At 33.9% G+C, this 27,050-nt stretch overlaps 3 protein-coding genes across 4 annotated transcripts in view; 2 read left to right on the forward strand and 1 right to left on the reverse strand.

Moving 5' to 3' along the window:
- LOC117111439 (ATP-dependent RNA helicase DDX42-like) overlaps nucleotides 1-7,521 on the forward strand; it is an 11,795-nt gene extending 4,274 nt beyond the window's left edge. Inside the window, exons 8-19 of the mRNA XM_033254359.1 lie at nucleotides 88-200; nucleotides 599-667; nucleotides 1,289-1,417; nucleotides 1,884-1,983; nucleotides 2,417-2,464; nucleotides 2,612-2,709; nucleotides 3,348-3,522; nucleotides 4,244-4,345; nucleotides 4,785-4,886; nucleotides 5,213-5,337; nucleotides 5,587-5,850; nucleotides 6,281-7,521. Of these exons, the coding sequence (XP_033110250.1) occupies nucleotides 88-200; nucleotides 599-667; nucleotides 1,289-1,417; nucleotides 1,884-1,983; nucleotides 2,417-2,464; nucleotides 2,612-2,709; nucleotides 3,348-3,522; nucleotides 4,244-4,345; nucleotides 4,785-4,886; nucleotides 5,213-5,337; nucleotides 5,587-5,850; nucleotides 6,281-7,075 (2,120 nt within the window). The 3' untranslated portion in view covers nucleotides 7,076-7,521. The remainder of the gene's footprint in view (nucleotides 1-87; nucleotides 201-598; nucleotides 668-1,288; nucleotides 1,418-1,883; nucleotides 1,984-2,416; nucleotides 2,465-2,611; nucleotides 2,710-3,347; nucleotides 3,523-4,243; nucleotides 4,346-4,784; nucleotides 4,887-5,212; nucleotides 5,338-5,586; nucleotides 5,851-6,280) is intronic.
- A 619-nt stretch (nucleotides 7,522-8,140) lies between these two features.
- Nucleotides 8,141-17,832, reverse strand: LOC117111437 (testis-expressed protein 10-like). Of its 2 annotated transcripts, none has more exons than XM_033254356.1 (15): nucleotides 17,789-17,832; nucleotides 17,221-17,430; nucleotides 16,321-16,809; nucleotides 15,923-16,086; nucleotides 14,848-15,088; nucleotides 14,228-14,543; nucleotides 13,537-13,651; nucleotides 12,868-13,037; nucleotides 12,289-12,466; nucleotides 11,280-11,344; nucleotides 10,851-11,011; nucleotides 10,498-10,578; nucleotides 9,635-9,908; nucleotides 9,233-9,360; nucleotides 8,141-8,969 (listed from the first exon to the last, which is right to left on the reverse strand). In XM_033254356.1, the coding sequence occupies exons 2-15, from the start codon at nucleotides 17,410-17,412 to the stop codon at nucleotides 8,880-8,882; spliced, it is 2,664 nt and encodes an 887-aa protein (XP_033110247.1). In that variant the 5' UTR covers nucleotides 17,413-17,430; nucleotides 17,789-17,832; the 3' UTR covers nucleotides 8,141-8,879. The 2 variants fall into 2 exon arrangements, with proteins under 2 accessions (XP_033110247.1, XP_033110248.1); XM_033254357.1 differs by lacking the exon at nucleotides 17,789-17,832 and adding an exon at nucleotides 17,707-17,759.
- A 1,482-nt stretch (nucleotides 17,833-19,314) lies between these two features.
- LOC117111440 (GTP-binding protein 10-like) lies at nucleotides 19,315-25,301 on the forward strand. Its single transcript, XM_033254360.1, has 9 exons — nucleotides 19,315-19,493; nucleotides 20,408-20,613; nucleotides 20,801-20,892; nucleotides 21,291-21,435; nucleotides 22,093-22,166; nucleotides 22,820-22,872; nucleotides 23,247-23,432; nucleotides 24,015-24,132; nucleotides 24,491-25,301. The coding sequence occupies exons 1-9, from the start codon at nucleotides 19,434-19,436 to the stop codon at nucleotides 24,673-24,675; spliced, it is 1,119 nt and encodes a 372-aa protein (XP_033110251.1). The 5' UTR covers nucleotides 19,315-19,433; the 3' UTR covers nucleotides 24,676-25,301.
- Nucleotides 25,302-27,050: the final 1,749 nt, after the last annotated feature.

Below are 27,050 nucleotides of genomic sequence, written 5' to 3' on the forward strand. Positions count from 1 at the left end.
GATATATATATATATATATATATATATATATATATATATATACATGAATGACACTTTTATCATATATTTTGTATGCAAATTTCTTTTGACAGGGTATTCCCATAGCAATGGGTGGACGCGATATGATTGGTATTGCCAAGACTGGTAGTGGGAAAACGGCAGCATTTATCTGGCCTCTGCTTATACACATCATGGATCAGGTATGGTAAACAATCAATGACAACATTTATATTTTAAGTGGTCTTCAAGAACAAATCAGAATGTTTATATTTTAACAGGAATCAAAAGAAAATTTATTTAAATGTTAGTTAAATTAAAACTTATGACATCCATATTCATATAGGAGCCACTTATAACTGCATGTAAGACCTAAATAGATCAGCAAACACATTAATCCCACTTTGCTGTTTGTAAATACCTTACCGAATTACTGCTTATTAAAACACTGCATTGTGTTGGGATTTACATTCATTTGTGAGTAAAAATTGAAAAATAATGGGATAATCTGAACCCATAATTATTGCACCAAAAAACATAAAAACTTTCAATAAATTATGTTATTTTAAATTTGATATACTATTCTTGTGATCTATTATAGAAAGAGCTACAGCCTGGCGATGGTCCAATTGGTTTGATTTGTGCCCCAACACGAGAGCTGTCCCAGCAGGTAAATGCTAAAGGCATTGATTACTACTATGATTAAGAATAAGAGAGTTAATTTTGAAAAATCCTGACTAACCCAAAATTTTTAAATAGGGTCTGCTTTGTTTATATATTTTTATGAAAAGATATTTATAAATAATTTTTCCTAAATACTTGTATGGTGATAAATATTTAATTAATAATACACCATAGATTTGGGCTTGTGGTTACATAAGTTCTTAATAAAATGCATGGGGGGAGGGGAGGGGGTGCATTAAGGTTGACAGTAAACCTTAATAGTGGGCCTAATAATTACTGACTGACCCAGATTTTATAAATGTCTTGGTGATTAAGCAACACAATATTTATTGTGGCCTAATATATACAAGAGGGGGTGAGGGCCTTCCAATCCTAGGGCCTGGCTTGAAACTTTCTGGTTCCCAGGAATTTTTCCTCAACTAAAAACTGCTACACACTATAAGCCTAAAATCTTCATGCATAGAATGTTACTACTACTAGTTACTTGCTATATAGAATATGAATATTTAGAAGCACCAATTTTACTGAATTGCTAGCTGGAAGTTAAGGAGAACTTGTGTAGTATTTATATTTCTAAATATAAATAAATATCTAAATTATTTTCCAGATATATATTGAATGTAAAAAGTTTGGAAAAGCTTACAATATAAAGGTTGTATGTGCTTATGGAGGAGGAAATATGTGGGAACAAACAAAAGCATGTCAAGAAGGTGCAGAGATCATTGTTTGTACACCAGTAAGTACAGATAATCAGTTAGTTAGTTAATGCTGTATATTGGTCGAATAATTGCATTTACTGATAGATGTATCAAAGTGTAATTTAAATTAAGAGCAGCTTAGCTTAGTCGGCTAATCTGGAGGTAGCCACTGTGTGTGGACTGAACCGTAGAGATCTCTAGGTCCCTGGTTCAATTCCCATCACTGCCTCTCCTTGTGTTTCAGCTAGAGGGCTGAAATACAAGTTACAATAGCCCACCGTCTTTCAGATGAGACGTTTAAGCTGTTAGTCCTGTGTGCATTTATGGCCCATGTGCACGTTGAAGAACGCAGTACTCTCAGAAAAGTGTAGAGGATTGTGTACTGCCCAATCACTACCAGAAGGACCCCACTGGAAATAAGTCTTCCAGACTTTCGTGGGCTATCCTTGGTGTTTACACCAAATAAAATCCAAATTAAAGCTGCATTGGTTTTTTACTTTACAGGGTCGTATGATTGATCTCATCAAGAAGAAAGCAACCAATTTTCAGCGAGTTTCATTTCTCGTATTTGATGAGGCTGATAGGATGTTTGACATGGGCTTTGGTAACCATCCATTCAAAAATTTGTTTGCACGATTTTATAATAATAATAATAATAATAATAATAATAATAATAAAAATAATTATACAATACTACAAATCTCCCTCTAATTAAAGACCCCTCTTAAAAGGACCAACTCTTATTTATTAACACTTTCCTGCAGGCCTGGATAATGCCTGTATATTATTCTATGAAAATGATTTTCTAATTTGTGAATAAAGCTGTTATTCGAGAACCTGGTCACAAAAGTGGTATTTAATTAGTTTTTGTCTATTCAAAAGCCAAAGTAAGAACAAAAAAGACCTGGTGATGCTTTCACAAAACCAGTGGCACTTTCAAGTTCAGAACGTTAACATTTTATAGCTTTAGATGTTATTGGCAATAAATGTGCTATTGTTTATAATAATTCTTTAGGATTATCATTTTGCTTTTTCAGAGCCCCAAGTGCGCTCAATTGCTAATCATGTCAGACCAGATCGGCAAAGTAAGTATTTTAAACCGAGAAGACAGAAATATATGCAATAATTTTTTATGGCTAGATTTAGTCTTTAATACGTATATGTGCTATATCAAAATAATTGGATAGTTGGTGTTGTTTGTATGACTAAAATTCAATATCTATTTTGTACAGCATTGTTGTTTAGTGCAACATTCAGAAGAAAGATAGAGAAGCTAGCAAGGGACATTTTAATAGATCCTGTGCGAGTGGTACAGGGTGACGTTGGGGAGGTATGTCAAATTGATATATTAAAAATGTAGAACCGCATTTAAAACTGCCTTATACCATATTCCTTACAACCTATGTCTTGTAACTATTGTATTGCAACTGATGTATTGAAGTCAGTGTCTTGCAACCAATGTCTTGCAACCAATGTATTGCAACCAACATATTGCAACCAATGTATTGCAACCAACATATTGCAGCCAATAAATACATTTGCACACATTATCTTGCAACCATTGCCAGCAATGTTAAGACATGTACACAATGTATGGTAACCAATGATTTGCTTTCAGTGATTACAGTACACAAGCATGCAGTATCTCACAACCATTGTTCACACATGCATACATTATTTGCAACGAGTGTTTACACATATGGACAATGTCTTGCAACCAATTTTTAAACAGGACCGCAATTTATTTTAACCAAATTCTTGCAACCAATTTTTATACGTGTATAAAATGTTTTGTAGCCAATGATTTGCATCCAATGATTACAGTACACAAGCACACAGTATCTCACAACCAGTGTTCACACAGGTATATCATGTCTTGCAACCAATATTTGCAACTTACAGTAATTCCCTAATCCTTGTGTTGAAGCCATAAATGTAACTAAATATAAATGATGAATATACTTGCAGGCAAATCAAGATGTAGAGCAGATAGTGCAGTTGTTCCAGGAGGATTACCAGAAGTGGAAGTGGTTGACATCCAAGCTGGTGAGCTTTATGACTGTTGGAAGTGTTTTAATCTTTGTTACAAAGAAAGTCAATGCAGAGGAATTGGCAGCGAACTTAGGAAAGCAAGACTTTATAGGTCAGTAAATATGTCTTTTTTAAAAGTAGAATATTATAAATAAGTATTCAAATATTTTTGTTTTATACAGTATGTACAATATTGCCTATTTTGTAAGTACTAACATGAATCATGGAGAAAATAAAATATTTTATTTTATTTTTCTCCATGCATGAATAGTGGAGCTGTATATTGGTGGTTAAAATGTTTGCCCTTCAATCCCACTATACTTGGTTTAATTCTTATCAGTGACTGGATTTTTCTCAACTTTTAACGAAACAACTTTCCTTACATTTACCATGTGGCCATTACCTCAACCTGAGGTCATTATCTCAACCATGAGGTCATTACCTCAACCATGTGGTCAGTAAAGCCTGGTTTCCATAGAATCGCTACACAGTCACTACAGCGTTTTCACTGCAATCCTTGCACTGCGTAGCTGTCCCTGATTCAACCGGGAACGCTTCCTGGTTCAACTAACCAATCAGCATCGCCAAAGGAGTCGGCAATAGCGTGTAGCGATTTTATGGAAACCAGGCTTAACTAATACTGTGGGGGCCATTAACTCAACCATGAGGTCAGTAAATTTACCATGTGGCCACTACCTCAACCATGAGGTCATTATCTTTACCATGTGGTCAATAACTTTACCATGTTGCTATTAACCATGAGGTTAATAACTTTATCATGGGATCATTACCTCATCCGTGTGGCCATTACCTTTACCATGTTGTCGTTTCAGTTGGGCTGTTGCATGGTGATATGGATCAGGGCAGTAGAAATAAGGTGATCAGTGGTTTCAAACGAAAAGAGTTTGCAGTAATGGTAGCAACAGACGTTGCAGGTAAGAACATGAGATTTATGATAGGAAAGATGATAAGCTGTACCAATGAATAGAATGTCTGTCATTAGTTTGTCAGCAAGGAGAACCTATTAAAATCTTTAAAAAATCACTATCAAGTACAGTAGCTTGTTTTCTTGTTGCATCTTTTTTATTTAAAATAATATTTATTTGGTGCAATAACAATATATTGTTGTTACTTTTATAATATAATAATTACAGGTATTATAATATAAATTTGTATTATGAGGTTTAGGAATCTGAATGTTAATTTTAGTTGAAGTGATGACTAGATATTATAGTAATTTTCTTTTAAGCCTTAGTTTAGTTACTTTATTTTCAACCTATGAAAACTGAATTATACAATATACATAAAATTGAACATGTTCGTTGGGCATAGAATCCATCATTATTTGGTTATAATTTGTGATTATTTTTACAGCACGTGGCTTGGACATCCCCTCCATTAAGACCGTCATAAATTATGATGTTGCGAGAGACATTGACACTCATACTCACCGGATTGGTCGAACAGGTCGAGCAGGTTAGTTCAAACATAGCATTACCCATTACCTATGTATTTATTCATCATTTATTTCATATCTCTGTATCTTTGTAAAAGCACTTGGAAGCTGTTCAAATTATTATTACTATCAAACATAACAGACTGAACATTTTAGCTACTTTACATTAAGAAAACATAATATTACATTAAACTTAACTTAGGCCAAGCATCTTAATTCAAACATTCCATGCAGCATAACAGTCAGAGCAAATCTGTTCAAATATATCATTCTATAAATGTGTCTAATGTTCAAATCCATTACCACTATATTTACTCAAATAAATTTTCTATCATTTTTGTTCCAGGTGAGAAAGGCACAGCATTTACCCTTATGACAAGTAAAGATGTTCATTTTGCTGGTGATCTTGTACGGAACTTAGAGGGAGCTAATCAATCAGTGCCATCTGAGGTGATGGAACTAGCAATGCAGGTAATAATCAACTACACAATCTAATTAAAGTTTATATAGTGCATATTGCCCAAATCTTTAACTGCTCTGCATTATTATCCCAATCATAGAAACAGACATCTTTAAATATATATACTAAACAGTAGGATAAAGGTTGTTATGCATTTTTATATTTGCTGTTGGATGAAAATATGGTGAATGAAAAAAAATATATATGCATATTATATACAATTTATTTTATATTTTATATATTGTATCTTATTCTTATAGAACAATCGCTTTCGAAAGTCGCGATTCAAAGGTGGACGTGGTAAACGTCTCAATCAGGGCGGTGGTGGACTTGGGTATCGTGAACGCCCTGGTCTCGGCAGCTCGGACGGTGATGATGCAACAGAGGCCAAAGATCAGTCAGGTGATTTAGAGCCACCTACTGCGAAGACAAATGCGACAGGACCACTGGGAGAAAGGTTTGGGGGTGGTGTCACAGAAGGTCTGTACTCAAGCAGGCTGGCAGCAATGAAGACTTCTTTTTCAGTAAGTTACCAGGTGGCATAACAGCCATGAGCTCGCACTAGCTACATCAGGGCCCCCAGACCTGAAAAGGCTCCGGGATATTCTTCAGTGTTTTTCATTTTGCTCCAAATCATCCAAGCAGGGGCCTTCTAAGGGGCAGAGCACATAAAAAAACTTTTAATATGCCCTTAAAACTTCAAAACCACAGAAGTAGTGGTTTTCCCATGCCCCTCTGTGCCCCCTGGGTAGTAGGGCCTCGAAAAGCCTTAGAGACAGTGGCCCAGGCTTTGTTGTTATGCCACTCATGGTTTCTATATAAATTCAACTTGTATATAATGATGAAATATTTAAATATGATCTAACGAAGAAAATACAAAAGTGAAAAAATTAATATAAGAATTAAATTAAAAAATTATTGAAACTGCTTTAAATGCTTTATTCTTTTTTTTAGGCTCAGTTTAAGTCACAGTTCCAAGCAGCTTCATCCGCATCTGCTAGCAGCACATGGGGTGGTAAAAAAGGGATGGTTATTCCACCCAAGATAGACACCACTGTCCAAAAGATAAATACACCTGCAGCCATGCCTCCTCCCAGCTTCATACCACCTTCCAAGATAAGTGGATTTATCAGCAGTGTCAGAAATGAAACTACAAAAACAGAAAGTGATCGATACGAGAAACGTGATCGTAGGAGAAGTCGTGATGACGATCGATATGATGATCGACATGACGACCGACACGAAAGACGGCGAAACTATGATGATGATCGACATGATTACAGACGAGATGATGAGAGGAGAGAGGATCGAAATAGGCACAATAGGGGACGAGATCGTAGTGATAGAGATAGAAGAGACACTCACGATAGAGGGAGTACTGGAAGTCGATCACACAGCCATGATAGTGAAAGGAGGCATGATGACAGGAGCAGCAGAAGAAATAGTCATGATAGTGGAAGTAGAAGGCATAGCTCAGAGGATGAGAGCAGCAAGTCCATCAGTTCGACACCAGAAATACTATCTCAAAGTATAACAACCAACATTGCATCTCCTGAAGTCAGCCAGGTGGCGTACCCAGTCCCCAGTATGACTATGAAACAATTAGTTGCCAAAGCATCAAGGTGGGATAGTACAGGAGATTCTGGAATTAAAACAAGTTCTGGGGACAATAACAGCAACAGTATGCTTCCTCCAACTGACATGCCACCACCTGTTAAGAAAGTCAGAAAGAGTCGCTGGGACACTTGAATTTAGATTTTTTGACTTTAAGAACAGAAAAATTTTGGAGTAAACCAGAAGTTAACAACATGTAGTAATATCCAATCATGGAGCTGGTGAACATTATATTTATTAAACATGCTGCACCTTTTTTTTTTTTTTTTCAAAGTTGAGACTTCCGTAATTTGGAAAAACTATACCAGTATACTCGCGTACAAGGCAAACTGCTTACACAACGGCCCCGGATTTTGAGATTTTTTGGACAATCATTGTATGTCATGTATAAGACGACCCCTGTCGGAATTCATACAATTTGCTGCTCTTTATGGTCGATACTGCGTGTAGCTGGCTAAAAAATGGAGTCAAATATAGGGCTAATCTTCAAAAAATACCATTTTATGGGCTTTTAAAAAAGCAAAATATGTGACCTTTATCATTAGGTTTAATTAAAGTAAAGGTTTTAAAAAAACAATTTTCTAAATTAAAAATTATTGGCTGTCAGGTTGGTGTGGACTTTCATAATTATTTGAACAGGCAACCAAACTACAGCATTTTTAGTGGTGATTTTATAAAGCAAGATAACGATTTATTCCAACTCAGACTGGAATATAATTAATGTTACACTGACTGTTGTTATTTTCTGTTATTCAAGGGCACTTAGTATAGCTGAAAAGGTCACCCTTTAGATATAAAGTACAGTATGATTATTATATGATTCCTACATGCATTCATATTATAATCTTTTGTGTTGGAATAATTATACTTTTATAATTTAAGATGATTTATTAAAATTATACTCAGTAATGCTGGAGAACATGAAAGATATAATCAAATCAAATCCTAGGGATGTATGCAAGAGGGGTGGGAATGCACCCACCCTGGAAATAAAGCTTTCTGCAAAACAATTATACTTTGAGTGGTTGAATAACATTTCTTATTCCTTCATTAGAATCCATTTGGTAGAAAAAAATCTGGCTAGCAGGGCTGCTAAGGGAAAAGACTGCCATGTGTTTTCTCCCAAACTAAACACGAGGAACAAGAAGTCTTTTTCATTTCTTTATGGAAATTTAGGGAGTTTTTGATTGCAATGAGAACATGAACCTAAGGGTGAATTTCCTGCACAACATAAAGTTGACAACAAGAGCAGGTCCAAGTGACCTCATTACGTCCTAGACCGTCATAACAAAAACTCCCTATAGAAAAATACAAAATAACCCATCTTTTGAAAAAGCTTTAATATTGTCTTCAAATCATATATTACATTGGTAAATGTACATTTTAATATTATTTGTGATAATACATACTGCACTCGGATGCATGTTTTCTCTTTCATAATACTGTACCTTGCAAAATAAAATGGTTACTTCACTTCATTTTTTATATTGTATTTTATTTATTCTACATGATTTTCACGAGATTTGTGGTAGGGTTCATGGGGAGAGATTTTATGGCTTAGTATGGCTCTTGTGCTTTTAGTCTACAATATTAGAGATTGGCAATCAAAATAACGTTATGGATAGGCAAATTCATATTTTTGGTCGAATGACCTCATCGTGGCATCAGACAAACGGGGTCCAAGTCTGTCCGACAAGGGAAAATTCCCCGCTGGCACCACCACTGTCTGTATTCTGATATAAATGTAGAATAAGTCATGAAAATTACCAATGCTTGTTGGAGGAATTGCTTATTTCCTCATCTAAAATCTTTGTAACTTTTTCAAAGCACCATGCAAGTACCTGTTCTTCATTATTTACTCCAGATATGATTTTATTTAAATCTTTATAAAATAAGTTAGTTCTTAAATTAAAAGTACATTGTTCTTTTATATTTGTAATTACTTCTTGCTTGCTGATGATGGAAGTAGACTCAATTCATAGCATAATTCCACCTTCCATTGACTTTCTTTTGGGCAAAAGTGGTGATTCTGTGGGAAGAAAGTTTGTAAATTAGCAACAGCATTACAAACATTTAAAATTAATGTACACTTGATGTCGAAAATACAGTGCATATGAATGGGAATAATGGTTATTACAAAATAAAAATAGTAATGATAATTTGACTATTACAGTACATAAATCTTATAAACATCCTAAAATAAATATATTGTTAAAATACTGTCATTAAATAAATGTATTATTTCAGATTTATACAAAATTATACTGGCCTGCTATCATTAGTTTAACCAACCTGTATATTATGAGAAATTCTCTGCAGTAATGGAGCCTCTGCAACTAGGTAGCTAGATAAGGAATGGGTCTGCAGCAGACGAACAATAACAACAGCAGTCTTATAAATATCATCCTCATTCAATACATCTGCAAATAAAATGTATTTCAATCTTTCTTTCACATAGAATATTGTTACATAGTAAGTAGCAAAACACAGCAAGAAGCTTGCGCACGCAAATGAGGCCTGCAAAAACCTACAAATGGACCTTTCTTCTAAGCTCCACCCCTTGGATACTGTTGGTAAGGTCCCACAAAATGCAAACGTGTCTGGCCCTGTTCTGATTGGTCGGTTGTTGAATGAATGACACTTCAGAAAGGTTGATTGTTTACCAGATTTTATTTGTATAACTATAGTACATACCTGGAATTCCATAGTCAATCAATTCCAATGCAATGTGTAACATATTTGGCATTTTCAACAATGTGTCCACACACACTGTCCATAAATCGTTGGCCCAATGATCATTTTGGTACAACACAGCATACAAAGGTACACTGCCCAACAGTGAGGCTAAGCAGCATTGTGCTACATTCTGCTGCAAGCCTTCCAAAATGTCATACTTATCAGAGTGAAGAAAAGAAAGAGTTCTTAGGATTGACTGGGCTGCTGTGATGGGTAGAGTTTTCCTTTTCATCTGGAAAATCCAAAATATGCATTGATAATTACAATTTATTCATGAACAAGAATTGAAATTAGGCATTTCCTATCAATTCTGAAATAAAAACATAAAATTTCAACAGATCTCTTTTATTTAAAACGCTGCATATAATTACTAGGTTTCCAAAATATGTATTATTTACCTAATAGTAATAATGAAAATGCATCCACATTCTATAGTGAAACAAAATCAATAAATTTATCCAGGGTACGGTATGCAGGGCATTAGCATGTCGCGGTGGATTACATATGCTGCAAAATGTAATCTAGACTAATCCGGCTGTATAATCAATAACTATAGATTGGGTTTTATGGTCCAATAGAGTGGTAAGTGCAGGGGAGATCAAATTAACTATACTACAGAAATAATTTATCAACCAAAAGTTAAATTTTAAATACAAAAAACTGCTATCAACAATTCAAAATTTTCATTTTATAAGCATTTCATACATGAACTATGCTAAACATACAATTACACAAAAAGGATTAAAACTACGATATGCAATGCCTTATTCAAACAATAAAAATATAAAACAAATTTGTGGTTGATAAATAAAATTACTCACAAGTAGATTATGTATGGCTATTTGAAAGCTCCTCCAAATGTTCCCATTATTTTCCAGTTGTTTAAAACAACTACAAATTATCTGAAAAACAAGAATTTGCTTAAACAATATTATACCAACAATATTCTTGTCTGAATACAATATTGATCGGAAAAATTAAACTATTTCGTTTACAGAATGTTTTTTAAGGATATATACAGTATTAAAATTTTTAATAGTATATAACACAATAATCAAATGTTTGTGTTAAATTGAAATCTAAACCTGTTTTACTTTTTTACACAGTTCATTACAAGCAGGTGTTAAAGCATTACAGTATCTGTACAACAGAATTCCAACATCATACCACCCACCTCACATATTCTGACTTGACGATGGTAATGCTGTGAATCACATGACTTTAGTGTTACATCACAATAGGTTGGAGGTCGTATGAATAATGAGCCTTCATTATCACTCTTTGGGGTAGTTGACGAAAGTTCTTGTAGTTCAGTTAGAATCTCCATGGTAACACCTAGAGGCACAAATGTAACAATTACCTATTTTTTCTTAATGAAACACATGTTTATTGCACAAATCTTATTATAATAATAATTTATTATTATTATTATTATTATTATAAAAATGGTGATGTTACTAGTTTTATTAAATGCACATGTTTTATATAGTTAAATATTACATTTTTTATATTTTTATATTAATATCATGTGATAATAAATATCTATCAAATGTATGGATCACTCAGGAAATCAAAGTTGATGGTAGAAGATGGTAGTGCTTACCTAATGAACTTGTTAACAGGCAACTTAGTAATTCCTCTACAGCAGGTATTTTAGATTCCAAACATCTACGGAAACAATAATGATATTAATATTAAGGCGAGGCTTTTTTTATTCCTTGTTTCGTGAACTTATTTTATTAAAGATCAGAGGAGGGCATAAAAAAATTTAAAAATAAAGTTTTGTTTTCTTCTTGAGCAAAGAGTTTTGCAAAAAAACATCCAGATATAGGAAAAAATGAAAATAAAATTTTATTGGTAAATGTAAATAGTGTTATAAAGGGTTGATTAAATGCTTTAAATTTATATAATTAGGAAGAAATATAAATATCTTATCTTTAGAGATTTCAGGGTAGTGGATAAAAATAAAGAAAAACTTTTATTTTTTTCTGAAATTTCCATTTGTTCATGGCAACTGGTACGCTAATTGACCAAATATAAATTTTTATTTTTATTCGAATCATCATTATATGCGGCCGGCAGGTTCACCAAACAAGGCATAAAAAAAATCTCGCCTAATCACTAAAAGAAAGCAAACTAAAGTGATGACGATATTTTCATTCAATTATTGATTCACTCACTAATTTTATTTCTATTGCTAGTAACCTCACATAAAAGATTACATTGGTGCTTTCCTATGCGACCTTTTAATTGATTAGAATGTACAACAGCAAATACCAAAGCCGTATATGCAGCGGTATCCTTGCGCATTCTAAATATATGGCCAAGCATAGACCACCTCAATTTATCAATTCTTTCAGATAAAGGTCTAACACTCGTTACCTCATACAGTTTGTTATTACTAATCCGTCTAGGTTACTTTACATTTATAAGTCGGACCTATGACAAGTATCATTTTTCCACAAAATTTTATTTATCTATCCATTTCAATAATTCTTTCTCTCATTTAATTTCTATTTATTTATTCATACCATTACACTGTAATGATAACTACAAAAATCATGAAATGGTGTTTTTCTATTCTATCATTTCGGTCAATATTTGTAAGTTACCTGGTTGTTAATAACTGGAGGGCACATGCAACATTTTCACATGTTAACCTCTCATCCATACTGGTAATGGCTAGTTCTTGGAGTAAATCTCTACTTATGTTTGGTACCCAATAAAGTAGTTGAACAAGTCTACGCTGTTCAGCATCTGTCACATGCAAGACTAGGCCATCCTTACGATCTAAAGATGAAACATCCGAACAATAAAGTTATTAGAAAAATTGTTTTCTAACCTTCATTCCAGTTACCAATCTTTATAATCATTAATAATATAAATCTATTATTATTATTACCATGTTATAAAATTTCATTTGATTTCTCAAGACAATAAAGTATTAAATATTAAAAATATAATTATTTTACATTTTTTATTATCATTAAAATTTAAAAAAAATACTTTGTATTGCCCAATACCGCAAAACTCTAGAGATAGTTTTTTTCTTCGGGGAAAAATGTATCTTACAAATAAAAAAGTTGCAGATTGACCAACCCTGATTTCAAAATGTCAGAGTGCTTTGGAACACAACAATTAACATGTGTACCAATATTATTATTATTAAGACAACTTGCTCTAAGACTCACTCATAAACTTCAATATGTTTTCTTGAAGTCCTTGTAACACTGTATGATGACCTCTGGATGCAGCTGTTGATATCACCTGAATAATGTCACTAGTGTCACATGACTTTCCACTCCTTAATCTCAGCAGTTCATTGGGTAGATTACTGACCCAGTTATTTACAGATTCAAAACTAGTAAACAAGTAAAGTAATGTACATTAATTTCTCACTAATTAATGACATCTATGGCATAGTTACCCAACAACCCCTGCATGAATGTTGTTGCTATCTAGCCTTGGTGAACAGAATTAGTAATTGATCATTATTTTAAACTATTAAACACATACACTGATAACCAACATCTAGCCAGTGCAGATGTCTCTCATCCAGTGGCTTACAGTATCTGAGTATCTGGGGGGTGCATGTCCCCACCCAGTCACCCCTTCAAAAAAATCACCTCAAATCACCTTATTATGAGAGGTAACACACCCTCACCTATCATGGAGCTCCCTCAATTCAGCTTCGTGCCCCACACCTCACCCACTTATTTCAAGAATCATAAATACACCCCTGCTCATATCAATATTAGTAAAAATGGGGAACAACCACTGTTGTGAGGAAACCCTATAAACTGTACTAATGTTTGGAAGGAAGCTACATGATTATTAGCAATTAAACATATTAATCTTACTGGAAATCCTTCATAGCTATGCCTGCCAAAAACCGTAAGAGAATTCCTCGAGCTTGCGATCTTTGATGTAAGTTTTTATGTGATTCACAAAGAGCTTCCAAGAGAACTCCAACATCTGTCCCCAAAAACACCAAAAAAAAAACATTTCATATCATCATCAAAACACTTTGGTTTTAAAACAAACAAACAAACAACGAAGCAGGTTTTGAGTTTTGAATCAAAGGGTCATGAGTTCAAGTTGAGGGATGGTCACAGTTTTCACTTCAGGAGAGGATCCACAGTGATATTGTCAGGGGGCTTGAGCTAAAGCACCAATCAAGAGACCACAGGCTAAGTGACAAGGCTTGAATCTGAGAAGAATGTGCCCTTTCTTAAGGGGAAATCACACATGTTGTGACTGCCTGTTATACACACGGTACATTTTGGGCCAAACCTCATTTTTGACACCAACTATATCTTTTGGAGCTTAGTCAAGATTCTGAGGTTCCCAAATGATTTAGAGTATAGTAGTTAACTGGCATCCAAAAAATATTTTTCAACACCAATGATGTGCCTTACAGCAGAGAGCACTTCTAAGAAGCCATGCATTAATATAATGAGCATCAAGCTGGTAACTGTTGACTCTAATTGCCAACTGTGACTATTATAATAAACCTACAGTATTTTAGAAACAAACTGTATAAATTCTTACCAGGTTTTTTGAGGACAAGAATTAATCTTTGCACAACATTCAAAACCGAGTGCACCTGATCAGCAGAACAATAATTTCCACATTCGAGTTCATCAACTAAATGGTCATGTAGCCTCTCTAACCAGCCTTTTAAATGCTGTTGTTTCTTGATGAAGTAGGTCATAATTTCAGCCAATGCAAGGTTTGAGGTCTGGACACTTGACTTGCTTCCCTTCTTGCGTTTGTTTGAGCTGTGGTTATGCTCAACGAAAGGAAATGATGTAAATAAACGTTGGCTAAACTCCTTCTTATGTTGAGCCACGAGTGATGTTAGAGGCTGAAAAGTAATTACCATAGAAAAAGGCATTACAAACAGAAACAGAATTGCCTTTTCTCATTTTAACGCCAAACCTTTTAAAATGTTATTTCTCATTAATTAGTATTACATTCAATGAAAGCAATGAAGTTCTTATGAGAAGTGTAAAGCCTTAATTATATCAAGACCTCTAATCATTGGTTTTGTTCATGGCAATTTATAATTAATACACATCCATTTTCATCCACTATCAGTATCAACACAATTATTTTCATTAACATTATTAACTATCATCATCATTATTTTCACTTTGGAAGTAAATTACCTTATAATCATCTTTTTCCTTACAAATCTCTTCTAACCATTTCAGTAAAAGGCATAGCACACAGAGAACAGCCTCCAATGTCCCTATGGCAACATGCGGTACTCCATTTCCTTTATGGAGAAGTGAGGGAGACACCTCCATCCATGACTGCATCAACAGTGGAATTACTGTGTTTACAAACGATACAATGTCATCAGTACTGGACAGATGATTCGATCCTGATTTGTCATCTGTTAATGATCTGGAAGTGAAAGTGACGATTCATTACATGTACAGTATTCATTAGTTGTTTACATTATTATTTGAGTGAAGTTGAAATTCAGTAGTTACAATCTGATCTTTCAACAGAAATGTTCAACAAATATCAGAATTTTTTTCTCATCACAAAATACATGTTTTCTATTTCTTTAATATTAGCTGCTTTGTATGGGAGAAAAATGTAATATATAGCTTAAATCATTCATGCATTTAAAACTTAACGAGCCTTCACTATTAAAATTTGGTCCTATATCGGAAGAACAATCTTGCAATTGGCAGGCTTAAGTGCACTGTGTAATCTACCTGCTGTAAACTAAATCCTTCAGGCTGGAGCTTATCCCCAGTTTCTGTAGCGTGAAGCAGAAAGAGGGTGATGCTCCCCCTGGGTGGGATGCTAGTCCACTGCAGGTAACTCTTAACAGTTTGCTGGTACCCATTGATACAGCTGTGTAGACTGAAGCAATGTAGATAAAGTGCCTTGCTCAAGGACACAAGCAAAATGCAAAGTGGTGGATTGAAACTCCGACCTCAAGTTTGGGAATCCAAACCATATCCTCTGCGTCAAACCACTTCCACAAAAGTTTAAAAAGGCTATATTTGAATTACAAATTATGTTATGTATGAGATGATTGTTCTTCTCTCTTCTACATGTATTCTGCCTTGCGACATTACGCTTTCCATAATTTGTTTCTTTGGTTTCGTTTAGGCAGGATTGTTGCTGGGGCTAAAAATATTTGTGTTCTGAAAGCTTAACAGTAGACAGAATCAACTTAATGTTTATATATGCAAAGTTATATCTGTTCTAACAATAACAAACCTTAGAGTAAAGCCCTCCATTAGGAAAGGTTTAAAATGCAGTGGTCTGCTACGATTTGCCTCATTCCACCTGATAGCTATCATTTCTGAGTCATGTATAGCACCTTCATCAGCTTTTCTGGTCTCTAACAACGATTGAAGGAATTTCCTTAATCGTTCCAACACCTATATTGAAACAAATATAGTTTGTGTTTACAACATTTGGTCACATCATTAATATGCAAGCAAACTGCTTTAAACAAGGAAACAGAAACAAAATTATTAATATGCTTAATCATTTCATTATTTGCTTTTCAAATAGAATTATAAAACAATGTTAAAATATATATTTAATGACACCTAGAAAGACTCTGTTGGTTGACTAAATGTAGAAATTTAGTGTTGAATACACTACTGTACCTTCAACCTCCACGATTGTGAGGTCATCTTCCTGTCGGGATTTACCAATAATTCAAGGTCAGCATTTTCGAAGTCAGGTTTCATGCTTCTCTGCCTCGTAATCTGACTGACAAAGTTCATCAGCAACTCCTTGTTGTGTGGCACAATTAACTTTGGATAGAAGTCTAAACATAAATCAAGAATTGACAGTGAATCTAGTTGTATGTCCTCATTAATGTGCGTCATTGCGCTACAAAGGTACACAATCAACACAGACATGAACGGCGACATATCGTTCTCATTAGTATTTCCAAACAGTAAAGCCAAAAGTGAAATTGTAGCCTTCCTAACAGGAGCATGTTTATCTGTAAACAATGTGCAGAGATTGTCTAGTAGTAGCGCCAGATGTTCTGACATCAGTTCTGGATGGTTGGTGAGAAGTTCTTTCATCCCCCAGATGGAATCCTGCCGGACCTTGAAGTTGTAGTGGTTCAACTGGCAAAGAAGATCCTGGAAGGATAATTTCAACATTATCAAATGTACATAAGTTAGCATTACACAAGAGAAACACTGCATTAGTAAGTTAATGCGGTGTTAGTCTACTACTCTTGTAACTTAATATCACAAATACCATATTAATTTACTAAAATTAGTACAATCATTTTGTATTTAGTAATTGAACTACTGTAGCATTTGCTCCACTTATTCAACTTATACTCAAGATGCACATTTTTATAATTTTACATTTTTTACTCAATACATTAAGTTTTAAGTAATAATAAAAGCAGCAGCAGTAATTTGTACAAGGATGCATTTTTAAATTAAAAGCACCTTACCCAAGAATGCAATCACAGATGCATGCAATTTAAAATTATCAATAAAATGAATGTATACAGGATTCTCTTTTGTATACCAACTCACGTGTATGTTTTGCTTACGCAGTGTTGTGGGCTGTGAGTCATCTTGCTTTAGCTGTTCTCTGATCAGTACTCCACCAGTTTTAAAGGTTGCTTTGGTAACATTGTTGGCTGCTGGTTTTGTTTTTCCCACTTTTAATTTTACTTTCTGAAAATCCTTTTTCTTCTCTTTGTTTTTCCTGCCACTTTTTCCCATCTTGCACTGAACAAAAGACTAAGTAAGTGGAAATAAACAATGACACGTTGACAAAACTAAGTAAGATAAGCAGGCTAAAACAGGTAGGCTAGGCCAAGTGGTAGTGCACTCCATTAACAGTATCTCTCTCGGTAATTGTCCAGGCCTAGATTCTGCAGTGTTTTGGGAATGTGTGGTGGTGTGGTGTAGGGCCCTATGTAGCATCGCACTCCTCCGTCCTTCCTTCTACCCGAAATTAGGTATACCTAGCCTAGGCTAGATGCGGATATGTTTATAAATAAATTAATTAAATACTTCTCTCCAGCCACCACGAACTACTTTAAAACATTAGCCATAGGATCATATCTAACATATTGCTACTAATCCAAGAACTTACAAGTAAATAAAGCAGAGAGCACGCGCCACAAAATGGATCGTCGTCTGCTATATACCTAATCTAAGTTTAAAGTTTATGTTTTTATAAGTTAAATCTATTGTAGCAATAGCCATAATTTAAAAATTAAAATATATTATATAAGAAGTACATATTTGTTTATAGGTAAATATCTATTGAATTAGGCATTTTATTTTATAGTAAATTTACTTAAATTCAGAATTATGAAAATGCTAAACTCGCTACGGGTCACTGAACGCATATATTCACGTGAAAGCGCGATCCCCTACGTCTAATCCAGATATTAAAGTGACGTCACAACGATCCCACGGCCGCAGCTGGAGATAGGGAGCTAGAACGGAATCACTCATGCGAAAGCTCCCTATTATAATTAATAATATTATTATTAATAATAATATAATATTATTATTTTTATTATTATTATTATTATTATTACAGGTCTAATTCCTCCAATTAAAGACCACTTTGGGGTTTCCATGGTCTTTGAGCAGCTTTGGTCTCTCATTAGAATAATAAAGATAAAAGGAACAACAGAATAGTGGTCTTTAATTGGAGGTGGTCCTAAATTGGAGGGGTCTTTCATTGGAGGAGACCTGTCACAGTATTATTATTATTATTATTAATAATAATAATATTATTATTATTATTATTATTATTATTATTATTATTATTATTATTATTATTATTATTATTATTATTATTGTTATTATTATTATTATTATCATTATTATTGTTATTCTTCTTATCATTATGATAATGAGGATAAGCGATGGTGATGTGCGCACTTATCATAGCACGATAAAACCAAATAAGTAGGCCTAGGGCCTACTATACATCCTCTTTGTGCGTTCTTTTTTCCAATCATATTTATTGTATCGGAACATCACATTACGACATAATATCCAATATAAAATATTTAAAAATAATAATAAGAAACTTTGCATTTCAAGAAAGTAAATATTCACCCAAAATATATAGAGCAGGCCAAAGCGAGAAAAAAAATCCATTTTAGAGGGGCCTTGCCACAGGACAGATTTTCGAGGATTTCGATATTGTACCATATGTGTATATTCAGTATTATAGTTGAATCACATTAAGTAAACAGATGGAACAGAAAGTTGGCATATAACGAAACATGTATTTTTTATTCTCTAGAGAGTATTTTGGACACACCATGGACCTATTAAGGTAGGTATTATTTATAAGTATTATTAGGTCCATGGTCACACCACCTGCGACGACTTTCTCAACGTTTATAATATGGCCCGAATACAGCTTCTATCCAATCACCATCCCCTTCAAAAACTTCCTGAAAATTAACGTATAATACATTCATGTATCAGGCCATAAATAATTGAAATTAATTACGTCTTTGATGTTAAGGTATACCGATTTAATTTTTAGGTAATTTCTGCGTAATGAAAGCAAAACTTTATATAAAAGCCATTTGATAGAAGAGAACTCTAGTGGCGTCGTTTCAAAATCAGTATTTGAGCTTCCGGAAAAAACGTATCCACGCCAAAACAACACAACGTGTGTACACTGAGTTCGGCTAGACCTAGAACTGGGCTCAAGACGTTCTTGTTATAAAAGCGAACATAATGACGTAGGATCAGGTCCTTTCATTATGGTTAGAACCGGTTTCTTCTTTTACCTGGCTGCCTCTTCAAAAGAAAGTTTTAAAAAGGTAACTTGCTTAATTATTGTACAATTCGTACCTGTCGCATTATGATTGATCAATTCCTCTGTCTCTTCTACTGTATCGTAGGAAGAATTGGCTATGTTAGTCGACTAAATACAATCAACAGGAAGTGATCTTTATGTGACTTGGGTAGCTGCTTAGAATACAGTATTTTTTTTCTAAACTCCCTATTTGCATGTAAATAATGGCGGAAACTCCCATGTGTAAATAAACTAACAAATGAGCAGTTCTTCTGAAAATTTGTATAAAAGCAGAGGCAGATCCTGAGACTCTCAGAGNCTGTCTCTTATACACATCTAGATGTGTATAAGAGACAGACACTACCCTATCCAGGGGAATCTGGGGGGAAGGAATTGGTTAATGAGATACAGATTATTGAAAATTTAAAAACTGGGGGAAAAAGGGGAAAATAAAGGGTGGTTACACCCCCCCCCCTCCTTTTTCCCCAGTTTTTAAATATTCAAAAATCTGTCTCATTGACATTAACTGCTTCTGAGTTTTTCGCCAAATATGCTTTTTGTGTCAGTTGTACAACATATCAAAAACAGAAAAATTTCTTCCGGAGCCAGTGGCTGTAAAATGTATTTTCAACCTTGTTGTGCATGATGTACATAATAAGCACCACAGCACTTTTACAGGGGCAGATTTAGGGAACCAAGCCAGCCCCCCTCCCCCTCTTTTGGAAAGTAAAAAAAAAGTAAAAAAATGCAAAAAAGGAAAGAAAAAGAAATTATTGATCACCTAAAAAGTCTCTGGGGTTGTTTCTGGGCTTCTAGTAAACAAAAAAAGAGGAAAGAAAATGTGTTTATCAATTTGTTTCACTCCAGAGCCTGGCTTTAAATATGTCTTCACATTTTCAAAATTGATGCTTTTAAATTGTTATATTGATTTTTTTTTAGAGTGTAAGGCGTAGAATCAATTTTACTGACTCTCTTAGAATATTTGTGAGTGGAGGATCAGGTGGACAAGGTTATCCATCCTATGGTGGCATTGGGGGAGATGGTGGAAACGTGTACCTACAGCCAACGGAAACACAAACGCTACGAGGATTAAAACTACAATATCCAACTAAAAGATTCAAAGCAGAGGGAGGGAGAAATAGCAGGTAAACTGATATATTTGTTTTTGCAGTTATATTAATTTATTATTTGGTGTCAATGCATGATCTATCAATTTTTTTTTTTATTTTAACAAATCTCTGAACAATTACTGGTATATTCATTTTTTTCTTGATGTGCAAATTTTTTTACACGGATAAATGGTAAATAAAATACACTGTTGTTTATATTTAGGCGGCATATATTACATGGTTCAAAAGGAAATAACTTGATGATTCCAATACCCAATGGTGTAAGTGTTTACTCAGAAGAAAACCAATTACTAGGTAAGTATCTTTCCTTTTTGTTTTGGCCATTGTTCATTGTTGATCTGTTCGCTGTGCTTGGGGGGTTCTGTCCTTTCTTGTGATTGATATTTAGAATCTTTATTGGCTTTTGTCATTGCTGACCTGTTCGCTGTGCTTGGGGGTTTTTGTTTTTTCATGTGATTTTGATGTTTTGAATTAACTTGTGATGTTGATGTCTTTTTGTAAGAGCGCTATGTAAATAGCGCTTAATAAATGAAATTTAAAAAAAAAATACCTCTTTGCAATAAATGTTACTACTTGCAGTGCAACAGGTTCATCACAGCCAATTATTCTCTGTTTAAGATGAGATATAACAGAATAAACAGTTAATTATAGTTAGAGTAACTTACAAAATGTAATTATTTTACATTTTGCAGGGGACCTTGTAAACCTAGATGATAGGTTACTAGTAGCTACAGGAGGAAAAGGGGGCTGCAGTAGCAATGACTGGAATGGCCAGAAAGGCGAGAAGCATGTTTTATCACTGGAACTAAAGATTTTGGCTGACATTGGCTTAGTAGGGTAGGGAACATTCTTTATTGAGTATACAGTCAATTATGATCAAATAATTTCATCTGGTTTCAATTCGTGCAATATGATTGTTATTCTTCAATAAACCAGTATTTTTACCTTACACAGGACGTTTCAGGACGTCACAGCTGATGATATCTGGCAGAAGAAACGTCCTGTCTAAGGTAAAAATACTGGTTTATTTACAAAGATGCTAATGATTATTTGAAGTTTGGGTAAAAAAAAAATTTAGAAAAACAAATATCTGAATGTAAATTAAGGCCAGCTCGAGGCTGGTAAAGATTACAAGTTGTTACAGGATTTCACAAGAGACTTTACCGAGATTGTGGCATTCACATGCAACTATCCTTGCTAAAACTTTTAACAACTTGTTAAATGTGTACATGTGAATTGGGTACTAGATAACAATAATGTGTTAAAATAGAATCATTCTGAGCTCCTCATCACCAATTTGATTTAATGCAGCTTTAGATACATACAGTATGTTCCTTTGATTAAGCAAGATATACATTGCAGATGGTGAAAGGGGTGTGGGAGAGAACACCTATTTAATAAATCTTGCAAATTATAATATTAAAATAATTACTGTAGAATATGTTACACATTGAATTAAAACTGATATTGTTTTCATTTCTTTTTGATGACTAGCTTTCCAAATGCAGGCAAGTCAACATTGCTAAGCACAATTTCACGATTAGCACCAAAAATTGCAGAATACCCCTGTAAGTTGAAAACATGGTGTTAGAATTCCTTCTTAGTCCTACAGACAGTTACTCTACAAGAAAAGTTTTATCTTCACATAGAAAAGTGCCATTCCAGAAGCATGACAATAGACTATTAGGGATAGTATACAGAATAATGTTTGAAATATATCCAAATTTAACTTTTGGATGCACAAGATTTCCTTGCTATTTATTATTAGCAAAATGCACATCTTATGTGTGGTGCCACAGCTATTACCAGAACGGTGGTGCTCTTGTATGTCTGTGTTGCCATTGAAGTTGAAATTATACAAATAATAATAATATTAATATATATAATTTATTCATTTATATTGCGCAAATTCCATTAAAATATGTTCATATGCGCATTAAAATGTAATAGACACAAATACAAATAGACAAGAATACAAATGCTTCATTGCATTACAACGCAACACTTTATCATATTATACTGCATGCCAAAACCTAGAGTGTGCCAAAAAGATAACATTCATGCTAGGCTAGGCAGTCATGCTGGTCGGAATGGCATGTACACCTCATGTTGTACAGCTGTAAGGCAGCTATTTAGTTATTGGTTGTTGCTGGGCTCTTTAGGTGTGGTACAGTACCTAAGAGTTTGCACTTATTTTACTATTATTTCTATTGCCTTACAGTTACCACCATTAAACCTCAAATTGGGACAATACATTATCCAGACTTAAGGCAGGTAAGTTTTGAAACACTGGTGATTTCAAGAAGTGTTTGTGTTCACATTCAATGGTGCCTAATATATTTGGCCTTTTTCAATTCATTTTTGCGCACTGCCAATGATAGAATTGCCCCATGTCCTTTTTTTTTCAATTGCACAGAACCACCAATGAGCAAAACAAGGTTTAGAATGAGAGAAGCTACTTATAAAGCAGTAGTCAAATTGATTTGCAAACTGCTGAGCTGTGAAGGAAATGACTTAAAGTGAGAAGCTGTTTGCTTATTGGGGTGGATGGAACATCCCATCAAAATTTTCTAAATTTTGTCAGATGTTACTTGATAATTTTATTGTTGAACCACAGACACTTACACATTCTAATTGTACTGTTGCAGATAACAGTGGCTGATCTTCCAGGACTGATAGAGGGCGCTCATTTCAACCTTGGCATGGGCCATAAGTTCCTACGTCATGTTGAACGCACACATTTATTGCTGTTTGTTGTTGATGTAAATGGTTTTAAGCTTTCATCAAGGAGCTTTTTCCGAAATGCGTATGAAACAGTTCTTCTTTTAAACAAGGTGAAGTGTTGATTTCATAATAAAAGCAGAATAAAAACCAGCCAAAATGAGATATTTTCATTTAAATTATCAAAATTTTTGTTTTATTAGGCTTTTGTTGGCAGGATGATAAAATGGTTGAGTATTAGAATATTTCTATTTATTAAAGATGTACTATCAGTCATGAGTTAAAAAAAATAGAAAATTTTAATTCCACTTAAGAATTGCTAAATTAAAATGTCTGTAAATCAGTGAAAACCAATTTTTTTTTAAACAGTTTTAGTTTTCAGATCCTTTTAAATGAGTTATTCAAAATTGTATTTAAACTTTTAAGGTATTTTCCTGTCTTTTTGACATGTAGTACTTGTTCCTCTACACTACTGTAACCTCCTATCATAACTTCTTTCAATAATATTATAACCCTTTAAAAAAAATTTTAATTTAGGCCCTCACGTAAGAACACCCTTTTAAAGGAGAAGGTTACCGATTTTATATAATTTGATTAAAGTTGGTAAACTTCTACTTTAAATGCTGTTCATCCCTTGTCATACTATACACTGATTTGGGCTACACATTAATTTTGATATATTTTTTATTACATAGGAGCTTGAATTGTACAAGCAACACTTGTTGGATAAGCCAGCGGTACTTGCTATTAACAAGCTTGATTTACCAGACACTGAAAATATATTTGAAGAAGTTAAAAACAGGTTAAAAGAAGGTAATTTAAACAATTTTATCTTAGTTTTAGCAATTTTTTACTTATATATTTTAATTTCTAAGAAATGTATTATTTTCACGATGGTATTAAAGTCTGAAATCATAAACTGATAAACCACCATGATTGATTTATTGATTAATTGACTGATTTATTGAAAGAATGATTGATTGATGGATCATTCGATCAATGAATTGAACGATTGAATAAATTATTTATTTATTTATATATTTAATGATTGATTTAATGATTGATTCATTGAATGTATGAATGATTGATTGATTGGTTGATTGAATGATTTATTAAATGAATGATTGATGGATTGATTGAAGATTGAATGATTGACTGTTGTTCATTGCAGGTGATCTTACAGGTATCCCAGCAGAGATGCAACCCAAAACTCTAATCAAGTTTTCCGATGTTATTGGTATATCCGCAAAAGAAGGGCACTGTATCCCTCAGCTTGTTCAGTGTGTGCGACAGGTCATTGATCAAGATCCTTTAGAAAGTGACAATCAAAATTTGGCAGGGACAGCTCCCAGCTGACTTCTTATGAACGATAGGTCACATTTAAACCCTTCTCAACAACTGCTTCCAGGTGAACCCTAATGAACAACAGGTCACAGTTGAAACATGTACAGCAGACCCTCCCAGATTAGTTAGCACTCCTACAGACTGGACTATCATCCACATTCTGTAATAGGAATGCCCCTCCAATCATTGAATTAACGTTGAATTTCTCATAGCATCAACCACGTACTCTCAATTCAATACATCATTTTGTCTTGTGACTGGCTGCCATGCACACTATCTGCATGTATTACTTACATTGCTTTTCATTCACCTAATTTTCATGTTGTATACGTAAAACATTATTTTGCTTTGCATATCATTTAACAACCAAATTCATAATAATTCATTTCTGATATATGTGAAATTGTGGATTAATTTTGTTGATATAAATTATCTAATAGTTTCTGACATTGTCATTATCACAACCAATTTAAAAACAGTTACACTGAGTAATATGATAAAGTTGTTTTGTACTGCGAAGGCTAGGAATTTCCGCTGTTAAAATATACAGTACTGTTATTTTACAGCTGTTGAAAGAATAATGAATGAGATTTTTATGTAACATAATAAAAAGCAAATAAGTGCATCAAATTTGAATTTAATATTGCCAAACTTGTCATTTATTTTTGTTATAGTTAGTAAAAGGGAGAATAATACTTATCATCTAGTATAAAAAATATGTACACTGAGAGTGGGAAGTATACTAGAAAATAGCATGTACACAGACAGTGAGGAGATCCAGTGGTGTACACAGGGAATCAGGGGAGGGGGTAGAATACTGAGCAGGTGGGTGGACTGCTGAACAGAGTATATGCTAATGAGAAGGAGGGGTGTACTGAGAAGATAGAAAGGTGTGTGCAGTTAGTTTGGAGTGAAATATTAATAGAAATAAGTAATATTAATAAATTTAGGTTGTATACCAAAGAGAGTTGATTACTAAAACGGACGGGTGGGTGTATATTGACGGCGGTTAAATATACCTACTCAGAAGAAAGAAGTGTGTAAAGGAAAGCTATATACACCAGATATGAATGGTGTAAACTACAGCGAGGAGCAGTACGAAAGAGGGGAGAATGCTAAGAAGGAGAATCCTTGATAAAGAGAAGGGTTGCATACTGAGGAGAGGTGAATCCTGAAAAGGGCGATTGGTAGTGGGGTATAGGTTTACTAACATGGGGCCTGATTCAGAGATGGCGCACAAATCATTATGTGCTACTCACTTACCTATTCTGAAACTGTTGTGACTCCCTACCCACTCCCGTTTGAAAAATTCTGGATCTACCTCTGGCCTGGGACAATCCCCCGTCGAGGAGAAAACCACAATTCGTTGGGGAGAAAAAATATTTATATGTATTTTATACTTTTATATGTTTTTACAACTTTTGAAAGATTTTAAGACGCCCGACCACGCCCACATTGCTCTCGTTGGGGACATCAGGATATCGGACGCCTCCGTCGAGCAAATCCTGGTGCCACCTCTGGCCTTATTAAAAAAGGAAGATAGGCAAGTTAGAGGGAGACAGCTGGGAACTGAGGTAATAATTTATGAAGTGAAATTTTAAACTTTGTTTTAAGAAGTAAGCAGACTTTAAATAGTAGAAACTACAAGTTTATTTCGCAAAGACGACAAATTTACAGTAAACTTTACCTTTAAAACTGCTCTGTGGGGACCATTTAGAAGTGCGATTCGATTCCACTGCAACATATATATTATTTTGCTCGCTTCAACTGACTGTTTGTTTTTTTTTCTCTGGAGCTTCTGTTTTTATGTTTCTTCTACAGTATTATTATAATTTGGAACTAGTTTGTTATCGGTATTCTATTCATGATGACTATTCAAATCTTTGTTATAGACATATACATTATGTAGCGCGACTTCCTTATGTAAATTAGGCATAAGCCAGCAAACTCTTATTTAATAGATGATATTTTACTTGAAAATCAATGTAGTTGTTTTTTTTATCGCAATAGAAAAATTTTTTAAAGTTAAATTAAGCAATTTAAATATTGAATAACATAATGTTTAATATTTAATAATCATATTGTTTAAAATTTGTTATGACAGCATTTTATTTTGAATTATATAGACTTTTAGAATATTACCCAATAGCACATGTTTCAATTGGATTGGATTTTTTCTGCTTAAGTTGCGTGCAGCATATGTTTAATAGAGCTTAATATCACTATTGATTATTTTGCTTATGCTATGTAAATTCAAAATCAATGTCTGATGCCCTGGACGCATTGTTATGATAGCATGGTGCTAATTTGCATTTTTTTTCAGTAAGAGTTGTGATTTTTTAATGAGAATATTGCATACGTAAAGAGAACATTCCACATGTAATTGA

This window comes from Anneissia japonica, unplaced genomic scaffold (assembly GCF_011630105.1).
Source record: "Anneissia japonica isolate Jap-2015-1 unplaced genomic scaffold, ASM1163010v1 scaffold288043_len311759_cov178, whole genome shotgun sequence".
In the NCBI taxonomy this organism is placed as follows: Eukaryota; Metazoa; Echinodermata; class Crinoidea; order Comatulida; family Comatulidae; genus Anneissia; species Anneissia japonica.

Excerpts from the sequence above, each read along its gene's own strand:
- LOC117111437 (XM_033254356.1), bottom strand. The coding sequence starts at position 17,412 with ATGGGAAAAAGTGGCAGGAAAAACAAAGAGAAGAAAAAGGATTTTCAG. Across the intron at positions 16,810-17,220 it reads TGCGTAAGCAAAACATACAC|GATCTTCTTTGCCAGTTGAA; the intron begins GTGAGTTGGTAT and ends TTATCCTTCCAG. Across the intron at positions 12,467-12,867 it reads AAACATATTGAAGTTTATGA|ATCGTAAGGATGGCCTAGTC; the intron begins GTGAGTCTTAGA and ends TTTCATCTTTAG.
- LOC117111440 (XM_033254360.1), top strand. The coding sequence starts at position 19,434 with ATGGTTAGAACCGGTTTCTTCTTTTACCTGGCTGCCTCTTCAAAAGAA. Across the intron at positions 20,893-21,290 it reads AGAAGAAAACCAATTACTAG|GGGACCTTGTAAACCTAGAT; the intron begins GTAAGTATCTTT and ends TACATTTTGCAG. Across the intron at positions 24,133-24,490 it reads TAAAAACAGGTTAAAAGAAG|GTGATCTTACAGGTATCCCA; the intron begins GTAATTTAAACA and ends TGTTCATTGCAG.